Source organism: Neurospora crassa, linkage group III (genome assembly GCF_000182925.2).
Source record: "Neurospora crassa OR74A linkage group III, whole genome shotgun sequence".
Taxonomy (NCBI): Eukaryota; Fungi; Ascomycota; class Sordariomycetes; order Sordariales; family Sordariaceae; genus Neurospora; species Neurospora crassa.
Window position 1 is genome coordinate 3506375 of NC_026503.1, and position 18555 is coordinate 3524929.

The 18555-nt window shown below is 47.3% G+C and overlaps 2 protein-coding genes across 2 annotated transcripts; one reads left to right on the plus strand and one right to left on the minus strand.

Moving 5' to 3' along the window:
• Window positions 1–1347: 1347 nt before the first annotated feature.
• On the minus strand, window positions 1348–5629 carry pp-1 (protoperithecium-1). The gene is made up of 4 exons (XM_952718.3): window positions 4090–5629; window positions 2321–4022; window positions 2157–2240; window positions 1348–2058 (listed from the first exon to the last, which is right to left on the minus strand). The coding sequence occupies exons 1-4, from the start codon at window positions 4214–4216 to the stop codon at window positions 1803–1805; spliced, it is 2169 nt and encodes a 722-aa protein (XP_957811.1). The 5' UTR covers window positions 4217–5629; the 3' UTR covers window positions 1348–1802.
• Window positions 5630–10871: 5242 nt separating this feature from the next.
• Window positions 10872–11996, plus strand: NCU00343 (hypothetical protein; the record flags this gene model as incomplete). The annotated part of the gene is made up of 3 exons (XM_952721.2): window positions 10872–11103; window positions 11215–11404; window positions 11856–11996. Coding segments are annotated over exons 1-3 (333 nt in total). The 5' UTR covers window positions 10872–11101.
• Window positions 11997–18555: the final 6559 nt, after the last annotated feature.

Consider the following 18555-nt stretch of genomic DNA (forward strand, 5'->3'; position numbering starts at 1 on the left):
TTAAAGAGGAAGACAACAGATTACACCACATTTCAAGTAAAAGACAAAATAAATGCCAGGAGAAACTTGAAAGCTACCGTAGAAACTCGGGAAATTCAGAATCGATCCCCCCCGTAATTCCCTCTCCTGGCACAGATATGTGAGCAGTTCTGTATAATGCAAGTCCGATTCGGTGCATTGAAATGTATGCAAGTTAACGTGGAGGGTAATGTTTTTGAGCGGGAGACTGTCAACTGGGCCTTTCACTCTGTGCTTTTTCCAGGAGGGGATTTCTTTCAATTTAACAAGCGGGCGCTCGTATGTCACCATAAGCACACATCTGTACGTTAAACTGCCCACATATCTGCGCCAGGAAAGGGAGTTACTGGGGGGGCTCGATTCTGGATTTCCCAAGTTTCTACGGTATGCGTTGGTCGAATATTTGAACATGCAGATGCGGGCTTGCGGAGAAAAGAATATTCAAGCGGACATATGTACACATCCCCATTCAAGCGAAGTTCGGTGTGCATGATCCGAAAAATATCTCTCTGCAGCATGAGCTGCATATGCAAATGGTATACCAGGAACTTGAGCGCAGCATCGGGCGCGGTTGTTAAGCGGTAGTTGAGTGTCCGGCGTTGGTTTGACGGACATATACATGCTCGTGTCCCCCAATATTCAAAATCTTGATGCTCTTCCTTGATTGTTAGTAATCCGACGTAAAACATTGGTCGACATTTGGAAAATCATCAAGCATATTAGTTTGTCGTGTAAATTGGGGCAACATTGAAGATATCGTCTGAAAATGTTCGAGTGTTGATATGCGTCGGTTGGATATGGTAGACACGGTTGAGACCACCGACGCACAACAGAGAGCTCTTATGCGAACCTGGATTACCGATACATCCACAACCGCCTACTAACCTTCGACATATACATCACTAACAGCTTCCAGAGAACTAGTTACCACTTTGTAACCATTTATAGTACTGTTGCTCAAACCCCGTCGTACCGTCTTCCGCCACGTACCTTTCACATGGGTACTTCACTACAGCTCTTTATCTCATCTTCCACCCGCCCATGCCCGTCCAACTTAGCACAAAAGAAACACCAGCACAGCACACACGTTTCGGCCCGTCCCGCCGGTGTACCGTGTCCATTGTCTGATGGATGATGCTCTCCATTCTCTCAGCCTATTGTATGGCCTCCAGAAATTTTGCTTTCTCTTCGACGTAATGTTCGAGAAGCGACAAGCTATCCAAAAACAGCTCTCTGTAGCGCGGCCCGAAGGTGAGCTCGCTTATTTCTACCAAGCCTTATCGAGTTTGTCATTTCATAAAACACATCGGGCCTAAATCAACGGTTAAGTATGCGGACAACAAAAGTTCGTTCATATTCATGTTTCCAAGTGTCATGTTTCTCATGGCTAAGAGGCATGACACAAAGGGAAGTAAAAGCAAAAAAAAGTGAAGAGTCTCAATTGAGACAAAGGTTGGAATAATAAAATGACAACAAATGCAAGGTCTTTGTGAGGTTTTCTACTGAACCTGCAAAGGACCCCCTTCCCACTTTGATCATGGATAGCCATCCGACCAGAGAAACAAGAAGCAATAAATGAGAAAATCTAGTCTTACGCCTTTATTGAAACAAGGCAGACTCATAAGCCGTGATGTTGACAGACCTAATCCCCCAAGCCCATCCGGATATATAACAAAAACAGACCAAAGCCAAACATGAAACGCTCCGTCATGACCACCGGTGGTTTTGATTGTACAAACAACACACATACATAGTCAGTTCTTGCCCAGAAAACTGCTCAAATCCTAAAACTCTAGCTCGTTTCGCATCATCTCGCCTGTGTTGATCGGCTGAGGCTCGCTTATTGTCATGGGCATGCTCAAAGTCTGGAGGTTGTTGTACATGGTTGACTGGGGTGTTGAGCTGTTGCCATTGCTGGGTGCTCCTGAGGCGTGGACGTAGCCACCCTCAGATGTTGGCGAAGAGTACTCCTCTTCCTCCTCTCCAGAGAGGTTCGAAGTACCCTCAGAACCGTCGCCACGATCGTGTGTACGCTTGTGCCTAAAGAATTACCGGTCAGTATCAATGTCGACATGCGTCCCTCATGAGCAACTGAAGTGTGCTGAGGTGTACGGTAGATTGGAAGGGTGAATGCATACTGTGCTAGGTTATCTGATCGGGAGAAGGCCTTCTGGCAGTATGAGCAGACGTAAGGTCTCTCTTGTGTATGTGTCCTTACATGTCTGATTGGAAAGAAAGTCGAAAGGTTAGCATTGCGATAAGAGGATGGAACATCAAAAGGGTTATAACTATTCATTCTTACCTCTTAAGGTGCTCCAAACGCTTGAAGACACGACCGCATGAGGGAATGGGGCAAGAGTGCGACTTCTGGGGATAAGGACCAAGCTCCGAAACCGTGGCAGAACGCGCGCGACGGATTACGCCGGGGTGGCCCTGGGACATCTGTCGCTCGCTCATGGGAGCAAGTTCGTCATCGTTGAGGGGGCCGTAGCTCTGACCCATGGAAATATTCATGGGGTTGAGCGCAGGGCTGCCCTCGACAGTGGACAGGGGAGTACCGTGCCTCGAAAGCTCGAGCATCTCGTGGTGCTGCTGGCGGGCCATGTTGATGGCAGGGTTGCTGTACGTCAACCCAGGGGGAGAGTTGTCCGCAGACTCATCACCCTCGGCCACGGGACCGACAGAGGCAGACACGGACCTCCGCAGATCCGAGGGCTTGTACACCCCAGGAGTACCCGCAGCAATTGCTGTCGTGGCAGACAGAACTGATGGGGGAATGGAAGAGCGCCTCCTCCTCTGCTTATATGTGGGTGACCCCTCGATGACTGTGTAGGCGGCCATGGGAGAGTACCCTCTGGCATGGTCTTGAGATATGCTGCTAGACGCGTACGAGCGGGGGTATGATGGGGCCGCGAGGTTGGATGGCGGAAGCTGCATCATGCCATTGAGGGCACCAGCGTTAAGGTGATCGGGAATGGCAGTATAGAGACCGGTCTCCTCATTGGCGATATAAGCGGGCTCGCCGATGACGCCCATTTGCTGGTGAGGAGGCGTCAAGGGCTCAAAGGAGAGTCCTCTCTGGCTATAGTCCTCAAAATGCGACGAGACGAACGATGGGGCAGGCGAGCACTCCAAGCCATACGCAGGCATGGAAGTGTGTCGCTGGTGTACCTGCGTGATGGGCACACCATTCTGGGTATACTGAACACGACCATAATCGGGTTCCCGCTTGACCATTGGCTGAGGGCAGGTCATCGCGGGTCCCATGGTCATCGCTCCGTAAGAGACCATGGCCTCCAGACCATCGGACAAAGGGGCCATTGACTGGGACATGGTTTGAGACATTTGCTGTCCCATGTTCTGCCCCATTGGCTGCATCATCTGCGATGGCATCGGCTGCATCATTTGAGGGGGAGGCATTGAATCGGCGGCGCGCAAGATGGGCGAGGTGGACTGGGACTGAAAGGCGAGTTGCTGGGCCGGAAAAGAGGACGAGTTGGCCTGCTGGGCCTTGGTGAGAGACTCGAAGAGCGACTGGGAAGAATCGTACTGGAAGGACAAGGCAGGCTCGCTAACGGCAACTGTTGTCGCTTCCTGGCCCATCTTCTCTCTCTTGAGGTCTCTCTCGAGCGCATCAAGGAAGAGCCTGTCGTGGGGCACGCTGTACCAGAAGAACACCTTTTGCTTCTTCTGCGTTCGGATGCAGTTATTCTTGTACAGGAAGTCCAAGAAAGGGCTCTTTGGCTCCTCGAGGGAGGCATCGCTTCCCGCCTTCAGATTGCGCAAGTCCGAGAAGATACCTTCCTCAAACTTCTTTGAGTTCTTCACGGGACGGCCGAAGGCCTGGAATCGGAAAGACAGACATCTCACAATGTCGGTACCGGAGATGTGGAAGAGGTTGTTCCATAGCACACAAGACACATACTCGCCGGTGGGTAGAAGGAACCTCCGGATGTATTGGTCTGGTTGCCAGTCGACGGGCGCGGAGATGAGGAAATACTTGACTAATCGGCGAGAAAAGCTGGCGTTAGCAAAGCACGCATATCGGGGGAGCCAATGGCATGTACGTACGGTTGTCAACCTGCTGCAGAGCTACCTGGGCATCATGCGGAAGAGCTTGCTGGGCCTCAGTGCTCAGCATAAAAGTCTCGGGTTTTTGCGAAGCGGCAGCCATATTGGCATGCTGCGAAGAATACATTCCAAGCTTAAAAACCTCCTTGATAATCGAATGTCGCGGCGAGTGCCGTCGTAGTTCACGGAAAGTCTGTGATTATATGTTGCGATGGACCGACGACAATGTCTCGATCTGCACTTGCTTGTGGCGCAAGCGAGGAGCGATATAGATGGTGCAGTGGGTGGCGTCAACGCGACCCAAAGAGAGCAGAAGGGCGGCGAGGCAAGACTATCGCCAAATGAAGCGATTGTCGTGGGGTGCGAAAGCGGGAATGGGAGGCGCTGCCTCTGTATATCTATGTATGTTTCTTTGGGTGGGAAAAGCGACTCGTAAGAAATCGTCTTTTCTCGTGTGTATGCGTCTTCGTGTCTTTGTCCTTTGCGTTTTCGTGATCCGAGACCAGCCCGCGATACAGTGGAAGGATGCAATGTATGTGCTTCAACCCAAGCGCCTCAAGCGAATGATATCAAGGTGCGAGACCTTTCGACTGTCGGCCTCGAGGGCAGTGTATGTAGTAATAGAAGGGCGAAAAAATAACCAGAACCAGCTAGGGTACTGACGGGAAAGGCGTTTCCGACCTGCTTGTACAATGTATCGTCCACGCGGGAGTGCGCAGGTTTGGGTTGTCGTCGACAATGCACGCCGGGAGCAGCCGCGACGGGGTTGTTGTTCGAGTAAGCCGTTGGGCGACGTCGTGGTCGGCCGGTGGGGGAGGAGGTAATATGCGGGGTGCGTGGTGAGAAAGTCGGGTGCGTGCCGGGCCTAAATGCCGGAGACCTGACCGTCGAATGACGGAACAAGAAACAATTGGTGATGGTTGAAGTGAATTAAGCCTCACAGTTTCCCTTCTTCTTATTCCTTGCAGTGGTGGTGCGAACGAAAACGAAACCAATCAACAGGATTCTCCCAAGGATGGCCGGATGATCAAACAGCGGGACGTTGAGCTTCCTCCGTGTGGTGGTGGTGGTGGTGGTGGTGGTGGTGATGGCGGTGGATAGAGGAAAGAGGCAAAGTCTGGTCGCTTAGACTGCAACAGTGCTGACCCAAGGAATGAGTACGGTCGGTCTTTTCCAAGGATGTGTGGGGGAGCGACGGGACGGCGGCGAGCGGAGGGGGCTGCTGTTATGGAGATTGGGTGCGGTATGTGCGGGCGGCCCCTGGTGGGAACTTGGGAGGATGGTCGACTTGTGAATCGATGCTTCGTGGGTGGGAAAAGGAGAGAGCGTCTTGGGGAAAGTGCGTGCGCAGCTAGCCAGCTCCAAGACAGGTCTACTCGGTAGTGCCTGGTAATGCAGGGGAAAGGGCCGTGCGAAGTAGGAAGGTCCGCCTGCAACAGAAACAGAAAGGGGGAAAAAGAGGGTTGGAGAAGGAGAAGTCTTGAAAAGGAAAAGAGAGGAACTTGTCAAGAGAAAAGTGGTCGACTAGAAGGAGAGCAAAGAGGGGGAGAATGGGCGAACAACGGGGTTTAATGATTTTCTCTCGCTTGGGGTCCAAGTCTCCAACCAGAGTGGGAAGGCCAGGCCAGGGTGCGCTATCTGAGTGGATGGATACTAATGGCTGCTAATTGCTGTGGCTCGCTGTGCTATGCTTTGCTCAGAAAAGGGTTGTAGCCTATCGAAGCTGCCCATGCTATGAGCCCGGGTTGCAGCACTAACAGCAATAGGCGACGGTTGGGGCATGCGGCAATAAATACAACCTAATCACAGATACCCGACGACAGAACGGGCCTCTAGATGGAGGTATTCATCTTGTCTGTCACTGCGTCGGACGAAAGAGTGAGTGTCTTGGGCTCGCAGTTGGTGCGAAGCATCGTGGAAACTGACGGATGGGTCAAAAGTTCTATCATGGCGCGGCATCAACCATGAGATGCCTGTATGGCACAGACAGGAAGGAATAGGTGACCCGTCGAGGCGTGGAGACAAGGGCCCAACCTGTCAACGCCCACAGCTACAGCGAGATGGTAGGTACATTCAGGCAAGGTACCAGAATGGAATCCAACATCCAGTAGTCTACACTATGGTCCAAGCGCGGAACAACTCATTCCTGGTCAACATGGCGAGTGTCTATATCGCGCGCGATATGAGGGGGAACCTAGCGGCGGGGTAGACGTCAAAGAGTTTTGCACGGCAAATTTATCACTACTCACCTATACGTATCTGCGCTCGAGTAGAAGGCTCTGAAGTGGAGGGCGGTCGATGGCAACTTTCGGTTCACATCCATCGTCACCTTGGAGGACGAAGGGACCGGAACCGCGACAAGGTCCGTGGGTTATTCTGGTGGCAGCTGCGGGAGGGTGTGACTATAGAGACTGATCTGGTCTTACGGTGTACATTTATTGAAGCAGCGCTGCATTAACCGGAGTGGATATTAAGCCACAAAAAGCGACTCTGTTGATAGGCTGTCCCTGAGAGTACGTACACTACCTGTGCCCGCCAGGGTGTAAGCTGGGATGAGCATGCCTGAACCGGACCGTTGTCTTTCTGCCTGCCTTTCTTTCCGTTTCCCGCTTCTGCTTGCTGTCGGTGAATCGTTATGACAATTTGTTCTCACTTGTAGAATTTTTTGTTTCTTTTGTTTTCTCTCTTTTTTGGGCATGCCAGCATCATACAATGCTTCGATGGCCTTTGTTCCTAATACTGGACATCTCATCCCCCTTCCTACCATACCGGCTGTTTAAGTGCTGTTCCTACGTGAATCTCTTCGAGCTAAACCTGGACTTCTCTTATGACTCGGCCCAAAGAGCTCTGGACAACGTCCTCCAGCCTCGGCACCCAACGGCGTACGCTTGAATAGAGCAAACAGTGGCGTAGTATATTGATTATGACACATGCTACAAAGGCTTAAAGACATCCACAACTGGAGCAAAAGACGACACTTTAACGAGGTTGCGTTGTTGCTGTTGGTTATATGGCATGAACCGGTCAATGATAGTTTAGATGACGAGTGCCTTACCCGCTGCAGGGCGTGAAAAAACAGTTGTATTTGGTTTCTCCATCTGATCTGCTACCTCTAAGTATGCCCGTCTACGATACTCTGATGAAAAGAAAAGGAAACTAGTGATGATATCGTGATTGCATGGTGAACAGAGATGCGGCGGGATACTTGAATGTCATTCCGTTTGCAAGACTAGTTCTGGTTATACTTGACTAGTTATAGGCTCGTCGCGGCTTATTTACGCGTTTGTCTACAAAGTTTCCGGAGTAGTGATCCAGTCTTTCGAATCAAGTGCAAACTGATTGGAGGGCAAACATACCCGAGGATTCCTCAGGGGAAGTTCTCTCTTCCATGTTCGTGAACCACCACAATTTCCGCGTTCTCGGAAATGAGTTGAGGGTACGACAGGCATCTTATAGGACCCCCTCCGAACCATGTGGTAGATAAGTACCAAGGATCTTACAATGACACAGTACGCATAGGCATTGTTCAGTTGTTTTATCTGTTGGCATGGAGAGCAGGGTATCTTTTGTCGGACTTCAGATTATGGCAGAAAAAACATTCGGGCTGTCCGAATGAGCGCAAAGCAGAGTAGATAGAGGTAACCAGAGCAATGCAGAAAATTGCAATCATTCGACACTTCCAACGACGGGCAGTGTCGTCATGTCCGGACACTTGATGTGGTTTCAATCGATGGTGTTGAAGCTATCTGGACAGTGCCAAATGTGCTAATGACCATCAAAAGCACGAGCCACCTCAATGGCGGATAGAGGTATGAAGTGGGGCTGGACGTTGGGATCTGGATCTTTGCCGGCCCAGGGGTAGCTTTCGTTCGACTCCGGAGCGCGAAATCTCGATCAGGGCATGATTGCTTCCGCGGTTCGGCTCTTTTCTTACTGCTATCCATCGGCAGAGAGGTGGAGATTCGCGAACAACGTACGATATGATCATCTCGGAGAGTCGTGCACTTCTCCATCGATCTCTTTCGATCTTTTGAAATTCCCAAGTGGAAAGGGTTGTGAGCGGGTCAATGGACGGGCCCGGGCAGGAACGTGGTGTCTGCTGTGCATGCAAGTGCGTCTAAGCACCTGCTAGTGTAGAAGTAAGGTATGTACCCAGTGGGAAAGTGCATAGCATTTCTCACTGCCTACAGCATCTGTACCAAGATACAGGCAGGTACTACCTATCCAAGGAAAACCAGAACGACATCACCTCTCAAACTCTTCTACACCAAAACCGAAAGTTGTCCGTTGTATGCAACCAGCCCGACACTTGAAAGTAACGAACTGAACCACAGGCTTCCGACGACTCGTACGTTGCGTGTCCGCGGCTGATTGATATGGCAACACAGTCGACACAACCACTCAGTTCCTGGTTAGGAGGCGAATTCGGTGGCCTCGTTCAATCTGGAAGCACCCAAGCGGCAAAGTGCTCGAGCGGCGCAGGCACTTTGCGTCGCACAGAATAGAGGGAATCATGGTATTGGATTCGGTTCTCTTCTCCCTCTGTGTCTTCCTCGGTCTGTCTAAGACCTACCTCCAAGTTCATCGAAACTGGATTCGGCATGGGACGACATCATTCAACTTCTTGGCTTGTTATACTTTGCTACCACCGCACGCTGAGCTCAGCTTGGTTCTCATACCGTGACGAGTCCTACTGTACTATTGAGGTCATCTCCCACAACCCAAAGCTAAGAAAAGAAAAGAGAAAGGAAAAAGAAAGAAAGAAAGAAAACTAAGAAAAAGAAAAGAACATGCATCTTAGGCTTCTAGGCACTTCAACGGCCTGACTGGATCTCGTCATTGCTCTCTTGTGTTGGGGTGGATGTCCAGAATCCAAGGTTTACTCAGGCCAATAATAGTGTTGCCGCGAAGTGTCTTCGACCATTGCAGAGGGGTCGTGCTGAACCGTGACCCCAGCCATGCTGCCCATGTCACCCAGTCAAAAGTCTGAAACATGCTTCAGAAATAGCTCTGGGGGAGAAGGGCAAGCAGGGGTCTGACTTTTTGTCGGCGCCAAGTTCCAATTTTTCCCGGCACAGCGTCCAGCAAGCGTCCCCTGCGCTCACTGAGAAGTCGACGAGCCCACCTCGGCCGCAACATGAACCGCACCCTTTCCGCCCTTGGCCAGTCAGCAGACTGCACAGGAGATGCGATCTGGGCGATATTTGGGGCGGTGCTTTTGATCTCCCATTAGGGTGTTTTCCTCTCAAGAGCCTCGGATCACCAGGAATGACTGGTGTCATTGCGCAGCTGGTAAACCCCACTAAAGAGGTGGGAAGTGTGATGGAGGGCTTTCGATTTGATCAACTTACACCCTTCCTCTCATCTGGACTGCAAGTTGGTTAACCGACAATGCTGGGTCAGGCAAGAATGCAAGCCAGGCACCCAGCTGAAAACCTGGTCACCCGTTCCCAAACCAGCTCAACCGTCAGAGTAAGAAATCAAGTTGATTTCTTCTGTCCAGGCTCTGCCACTACCCCATCCAATTTTCTTTTCTTTTTTTCCTTTTTTTCCTTTTTCCAAACGTGTCAGGAAAACGAACCTGTCTGGCGCTCTCCTTCAGTACAACGCACAAAAGCTATACCGATACCATGACCTGGGAACAAAGCTCTGCCCGGCTAGGTCTGAGCTTCTCGGGACCTGACTACGGGCCGGCAGCCGATGGCCACGGATAAGGTAGGATGGAACCGCTAGGCCTACTGTAGGGAGGAGTGGGGGATGTGCCCTTGCTGTTTGGACGGATCTCCACGATGTGATGACCAACATATTCCGAAACACGAGAGTGCCTGTATCAGAATACATATCTATGGCACGCCTATCTGAGCAATACTGTATGGCCCTTTTCAGGGCGCAGCTAGCCAACGGTACGATTTGTCATTCGCCAGAATACCCACTGACGATATTGACAATATTCAGGAGAAACACTATCAAGTGCCGTCTTCCCAGGTCACGCGCAGTTATGTTGCGGGCTTTCCGTCTACGACTTAAGGTTGAGACACCCTGCAAGCCAAGCTTTGGTTGCTAGGACGTTTCAGAGATATAGTCTCTTCGATGGTGACACTACCATAGACGCAGTAAACAGTGGCATCCGGGGCCTCGGTTGTTGTTTTCCCTGTGGGATACCGGCCAGTCGCCGGGTAACTACGTCTCAAAGTCCAAGAATAGCATCACATACTTTGAGGGGGGCCGACAAAAGCGGTCGCAGGCCCCAGTGCTCCTGCGAAAAACGAAGGCCCAGCACAAAGAGGGGAAAGAAAAAAAAAACCGCTGGTGGTTTTGCGCCGCACGTCAATCTGTTGGCTGTGAGTGTCTGTTGACGGTTGTGATTCGGCCATGCCAGCGGCAAAAAAAGCGGGATTAGTGCAGCCAGATGCAGGTACCGGGCGGATCTACAGCTATGCAGAACGGGATCTGTACAATCTGGTGGATTTAGTGGCACATTGACATGACATACCCCGCGCGAAGAGGGGAACAGCAAGCTACTGAGGCGTCAAATTATCTTGAATCTATTGTACTCAATGATGTGGCTGGCTCTGAAAGTCCACAAAACATCTCGATGCGTAATATGGAGGTGTGGATGTTGGATTTGGGACGGGATTGAACGGGCGGCCTACGAGGTGCCTTTGGCGCTATGACGTCCCTCCAAGTTTATAGCGGGTTCAGTATGGGAACAGATTGACAACAGGGGGGCAGGCAGCAAAATGTCACTGGCCCAAGTGGAAGGTAAGTTCCGTTCTTATCCGTCACTCTCACCTACAGCAGACATGGAAGGAGCAAGTGGCAGATAGGGTAGGTATGTACCTACCTCTAATGCAACACCGGCAAAGCCTTCCAGGTGTAGTACAATGTAGCTGAGGGTCGAAGAGTGTTTAATTTGCAACGAAGTACACGTTGGGAAGCTCCTTCCCCGCCACAGCAAAAAGAATGAGGAGCTATCAATCAAGACTCGGTCGGAGGAAAGGAAGGGAATGGAATGTGAGTCCGTTTGGTCTTCAGACTTTGTCTTGGACACATCGATCACGACGACAGCGTGGAGTCTCTCCTGGATGCCGAACTGGATTGCTTTCTGATCTTTTGCCTCAGCAGGTCAACAATGTCATTCCTCGACCAGCCAATGTCAGCATCACCTGGATATCGCTTCGGCACTTTTGTTCGGATCATTCCCCTCAGTCCGCTTTCTCACTTCTCACTTGCTGCTCATCTGTCTGACCTTCGTCCTAGGGAGATCATGACCAAGAACATGATTGATCTGGACAGCGTTCCAGCGAAGCGCACGGTACGTGATAGCAGATGCCAAGGCAGGTCCTGAAACAGAAACAATGACGCCGGTGAGGTCGACGAAGCGGGAGCTCAGCTCTTGAAACAGAGGCTCTTCGGTCGCAAGAAGCGCACCTCTGCAACGTTAGCCGGGACAGCATCCAGGGCAACCTCCAGTCGCCCCCCACGAAGTCTCCCCGTCCACCACGACGGCCAATCGGATCTATGTTGGTCCTGGCGAACCCTGTCTGCTCTGTCTGCGTACCTGCCGTGCCTGTGGTGCCTGCGTCCATATCGCATGAATTGAGGCATGTTCTAGCATGCCATCGCGTGTCCAGAAGAGAACAAGTCCCCAGAGACGAAAAAGGGGCACAATGCGACATGACCCCGCAAATATGCACGCTAACATTACAGAATCATTTGGGGACGCAGGAACCGGCATTTCCGCTGATTTTACCGATTTCACACAGACTGTCCTGCAGGACTTGGGGGCTGGTTTAGTCTGGTGTTGCCATGTCCACCACCAGACAAACATTATCACTCTGCGCTCGGACTCAGCAGCCTTCTTGTGCGCCCAACTCGAGAAGGAGAAATTACCAAACCCAGGTTAGATGCAACCTGGGAGTCGATGGTGTGAAACAAGCGCCCTTTGGGCCCACTGTGGGGATTGTGTCTTGGTGAGCTTGATTCAGCTTTCAGGGGCCAGGAACAGAAGAGATGAAACAAAAAAAACGAACCGGATAAAGTGACTGTATGCCTCGCTAATGTGACGGATCTCTAACCCGAAGGAGAAGGCCCAGCCATAGTCCCACTTTCCGGTCCCACATATCATGTAAATGTCAGCCACGCTATAATCTCCACCAAAATAACATAGGCACAACATCTACATAGGATTCTTATATGAAGTTTCAAATCGTAAATACTATAATTATAAAGCGGGCGTTCGAATAATATAGTATATTATTACGTATAAAAATACAAATATCGCTAAAATCGTATAATCCCCCCTCCCCACCGCCTAGCGGCTCCTTATAAGGGCGTTAGAAGCACATCTCTATTACCCCCTCGCCGTAATATTAAAAATATTATAACCACTACCAGCGCCGGCTATTAATTCGCTAATTATTAATTCGCTAATTACTAATTCCCAATTATTACTACTAATATATTAACTACACCTATAAAATTATTAATCTACTAAAATTACTACTATATAATTTACATTAATGTAAACTATTATCTCTTAAGCGGCGGTCGTAGGGTATTGTAAATTAGGTCGCAGCGAGTACTATTATTACCCTATACTTATAGCGGGAAATTTTTAGGGTAAATACTCTAAGGGATAGGTTGAGGACCGTTAATAACTAGCGCTACATTACTATTATTGCAACGAATTACGATTTTATCCGGGTCTTTTTTATTAATTAGAATTAGAAATTCTATAGAGAGTAGCTAATACCGGTCAATTTAATATACTTATATTAATAAATAGTTAGAGGTAAAAGGCAAATAGGAAATTTATAACATCGGACTTAAACTACTAATATAAATTAATATACTATAAACTCAACCGTACATTACCTAGAAATATAATACAAATCTCGTACTAGTAAAAGAAACTATATTACCTACGAAATTAACTAATATAAACTAGGCGCTTATATAGTAAGTACGCTTTTATCTATAACTCTACAAATTCGATTTACTAGGAAACTAACTCGAAAGCAGCGAAGCTTATTAAATACTACAACTTTTTTAATATAAGAGCGTTATACTTATACACACGCTTCGAAATCTCCTCAACGTATCGCGTAATAAACTTCTCCTTCAATTACAAGAGACTACCTTTAATAGTACCTAATAGAGTATTAAAATTAATAAGATAATTCTTAAACAGCTTCTTAAGTACGCCGTAAACACTCTTAGTATAGAACGTAACGCAAATTCTAAAATTGCAATACAATTTAATATAAAATTATATAAATTCGCAATAAATAAATAGGTAAACTTTAAACAAATATTTAATAATAGCTATAAAAGATAATTAACGCCGGCGCTAGGAAATTCGTATAGATAAAAACTCACGCTTTTAAATAGGAAACTCGGTTATTAACGTCCGCTAACGTTAAAAGAAATTGGGCTCCGTATTAAAGTAAATAATAACTACCTACGTAGTTAAAATCCCGTTTGTATTATTAAGTTACTCTCTATTAGAGCCGGCGGGGGCGCACGTATTAAATTAATTACTAAGAATATTGTAAATTACTTTATTCAAATATTATTATCGATCTTCTACTAAAAGAAATCTAATACCGATTTAATAAGTATTATTACTATTATTAACAAGATTAATAAAATTAACCGCACTAACTTTATTAATCCTATCGTCGTTTACTCTTAAGTAGCTACTATCGCTACCTCTCTCGCCGAAAACAATTCTATTAAACGTCCTAATCTACTTCTTTTTAATATTAAACGTAATATTCTTTATAATATACTATAAATAAATTTAGTACTAAGTATTATAATTAAATATCTTACGGGTAGTACACTTAAACGTACAATTGTAGTCGGTAATAATTATCCGTAGGCGAATAATATTATTATTAGTAAGTAAGCGCTTAAATATTCGAAGAACCTAGGTAAAAGACTCTTCCTTCTTACTATTTAATAAGTAATAACTAATATTAAATATAGTATATATAACTGTTAACCTACTAATTTATAATAATAGTATATTAAATCGGTTAACTTTATAAGTATAATTTAAAGATTATACCTCTAGATTCTTCCTCTACTAATTAATATACTAATTGTAAATCTAAAATACGCAATCGATAGGACTATTATTCGTATCGTTAGAAGAATAACTAGGCTTCTTATTTCTATTATCTTTAGAATCTTTTATACCCTTAAACTTACTATTTCCCTTCCAATAAAGCCGGTATATAACCGCGGGGTTATTCTAAAGAATATACAAAAATTATTAAATTGGTGTAAAAGCCCCTGCCTTTTCAATTTTAGCTGTAACGAATATATTTAAAATATTCCAATTTTTAATTTTAGTATCTAAGTAATCAGTTTAAATTATAGTAACAATATCTCTAAATATATTTTTAGGCTATTTCGCATACTTTAATATACTCTCAACTATAGGAGTAATACGGGTAAGCCGATAGTAACCAGGTAAATATATAACGGTTAAGGGGTCGAGATTATAGAGATGGAGGTGCTAACTATAAATGAACCGCTAGGTCCCCGCCTTCTTAAACTCCTTATTACTCTAATAAAGAACTACTTTTACTTTTTACTTACACCCCTTCTTTAACAACTTCGAATTAACGTACTAACTAATAAACTTACAATTAGAGTAATAGTCTTTACCCTTACTACAAATAAGATTATACCGCCTTAAATTATAATCCTTATTGAAGTTACTACTACGGATTTTAGTAATATAGAAACCTTTCTCCCTCGCTATATTGTTAATACTACAAAAGAAACTATCGAAATTATACTACTTTTACAACTAAAACCAACGAATATACAACAGAGTCTCGTCTCCCTCCTCCTCCTCCTCCGACTCTTCTACACTAGAATCCTTATTAGATTCGTCGGAGTTATTAGCGGCGGGGGTACTAGACTTAACGGCGGCCGTCGCGGCTGTTATAGTAGGCGTATTACTACTAATAAGATTAATTATAGTGGCGAAGTTTGAAATATTAAGGTACGCGGTGGCGGGTATATTAGGTAGAATATAAGGGCAATTAAATAATAAATACCAAAAAGCTGAACGACGACAGTAATATAGTACGCGATATAGTAAGGTACGTGAGACCCAACGCGATTTCTACTATAGGAATTGTACTATATTATTCCCTGCAGAATTTGCGTGTAGCTAACATCCACCCATACTGCGACCTAGAAGTAGGGGCCTTCTCCTTCGGGTTAGAGATCCGTCACATTAGCGAGGCATACAGTCACTTTATCCGGTTCGAAAAAAAAGGCCGTCACAGCTTCTTTCCAGAATCATGATCGTATTACGTAAGGCGTCCTCGGAAAGCAGAAAACGGTCAAGCGGACCACCGCCGGCGAGATGGAAGCCAGAGAAGGAAAAGGCAGGCGAGAAAAGGGGGTCACATCGGCTACGACGTTCCTTGCAAGCTCCACGACATCGACAGGTGGGTAAAAGTCCGAAATTATACGGCTGCTTTCCGAGAAACAACAACCTCGCAAGGATTGAAAAGAGACCGACAAAGCCTGGATCAGAGAGACCTGGACCATTTCCGGGTCAAGTCAATGTCGTACGGCTTTTCACGTCCGTGTGTTTGTGGACGAGTGACATGGTCTGGGATTAGTCGGGCACACTGGTCGGGCAGTGGTGCTTTCCGATGATACAACGACACTGCATTGCCAACCCTTGAGGTCGGACCTCATTCGGAACTCCACAGCACTTTTGGCCATCAAGTATTCCAACTTTGGGAATATCCCGAGGTGCCGATATGCTGGTCATCGGCTCGGCTGACCAAAAAAGGGCCAGGAGACGTGCCATCGACAAGATCAAATGTCCGTGCGGAAGAGCGAGGCTCAGATTTGTCATTGGCTACGGGGTCAAAGGTCCCGTACCCAGGGCGATCCGCTAGCACGGCACTGGGAATGTTCGTGCACCAGACAAGTCATCAATCGAACAGAGTGTCGAGCGTACACATCTCGGTTTGACCAAGAGAAGCCATGGATAAGTGATGGGTTCAGGTTGATTCCCATTGTCCCTTTTATCTGGGGTCTGGTGATGCAATCAGCTGCACCAGAGGTCGCCCCCAAATCAGCTTGACGACACCATCTCAACATCATTCTACGAGCCGCACGATATCCGGATATAGCCACTTTTACAATGATGTATGGAAGAGGCCGTACGTTGTGCGCTCATGTCGTCTCTTATCTTGGCCCATCACCCTGGGACCCGGGGACAGCAATGTTGGTTGTCCACAGCAAGGGATGAAACATAGGTCATCGGCACTAAACGCAAGGTTACTTTGACGTATTTACGACTGTGTGAGAGACTACGAGGATCTGTACGAGTTCTTCGACTCATGTATACAACCTCTTGCGGGTGTGCCAAGACGGCAAGCAGCGAAAAGCAAAATCACAGTTACCCATGGTGCAGACTGGTTATCCAAGTGGATTGTTATTCATTAGACTTCCATTATTGGAGAACCGGTATTCAATTCATGACTTCAAGGTTATCTGCCACTAGTCAAGTGGTGTATATGTACCGACAAGTAGACGTCAAGTGTCTTGCCTAACACCACCACCAGAGGTTTACGCGCCACTTGTCATGACCCTTAACGAAGACTTGCTCTATGTGTCACCATTGACGAATACCAGCCTCATATTTTATAAATACCTGAAGACGATCATACAAGCCAAGGGAGACGGGATCGACTATCTGAAACGGAGGGTATCCCAGCAGCTCGATCGCTCTCCGCCCGGTAGTTACCACTATAGTGATGGAACAGAGATGACCTCCCCCTGCCGAACATGGTTCTCGACCGACTCAAGGGTACGACAGTGTGGTGGCTCAGTGGCAACATGCTAGGTGGACATCCGAGAAACAACCTAACTAACCCCAATATTGTGCTCCTTTTTCTCTCATGCCCGTCGCAACCTCTCCCTCAAATGGGAAACCATGTCGCCTATAGTTATCGACGTGGTCTGGTTCCCTTGGTTTCGGCCCAATGGAGAGTATTGCCTTTTACTATTGCTTTCTTTGGTCATTTTTGAAATTCTCGATATTTGGAAAAGCTTCTTGGAGTCCTCTATGGAAGACATGTCGTTACTTTTATCATTTCTCTAAATGGAAGAGCATGTCAAGCTCTCGACGCTGTCGACAAGAAATTTCCGCGGCGCGGGAAACATCTTCACCCTTGACAACATGCGGAAAAGACACAGAGGGTTGTGTCTTGCCAAGGTGGTCTGGGCTGGGCTAAACAAATGTTGAAGATAGACAAGTGGATGATTGTTATCCCAAAGATGTGCCGTCATCAACGGTACCTTTGATCCCACGCTGTTCAAACATCGAACAATATTGCGTGCAATCATAGACCACACCAGCTCTTCCAGTGTCTTCTTGCTTTGTAGATGGAGTAAGTGTAGTGGCCGTTTCTTGCCTTCAAGGTTGACATGAATCAGTGGTATCCAGGCTCCGACTAAGTAAATCCAGACTGGCTGGCTTCTACCCTGTCTGTATGTGCCCTGGCGACACAGGGTAACGTCCACAATTGTAGACAGGCACAAGCGGGGGATTCGTGAAAGTGTGAATTTCTATTTCCAAACGTGGAGTAACCTTTTCCCCGGAAGGGTGCTTAAAGGTATGTCCTCTCGTGTGAGACCACTTCCCACGACACGGAAGATCGATAAAGGTTAGGTAGGCTATTGTACGAGGAAGATGGGAAACCCAAATGCATGTCCGAATAGTACTGATGATGACACTCAAATACCATTTAACCAAATCTTCCACTCCAAATGGAAAAATTGTTCATCAACGAACAAGCATGCCCGAATCTGTCGGAGGCAGCCTATTCCACACGGTTTGAGGGTTGGAAATATCCAAAACTGTCAAGGTATACATGGACCCTGTCACCTGGGGAGTCAGGGAAGCAAGCAAACCTTGCACCCGTGAGATAGGAACAGCGAAGTCTAAGAATGTGCTGACAATATTTTTTGGGCCCCAGAGGCAATTGCAAGTTCCTGGATGACCTGGACTCGCGCAGTTCATGCGATATAACTCGCATAGGGATTCTCATAAGGTTCAATAGGCGTACAAAGCTTCGGTTTCAGTAAGACTGGCTGGTACGCCGACAGCGAAAAACCTGTGGACTCTAGAGGGACTTAGGTCAGTCAGTCTTGGATTTTAGAGAACCCATATGGACGGCATGACAGTGAAATTAAATCGAGTTGTGATAAGCGAGTAAAGTTGCTGCCCGTTCAACTATCCACTTCATAATGGTAAGATGAGAAAGGCAAATCCTCATACAACAACATACACACCTTTATGTGCGCACATTTCGTGACAAACCTCCACAACAAATACAAAAGTATGAGCTTGCAATCGACAAGTTTTTCACTATACCGTCCCATTTTACAAACCTGCCTATGTATTCTTTCATGCGA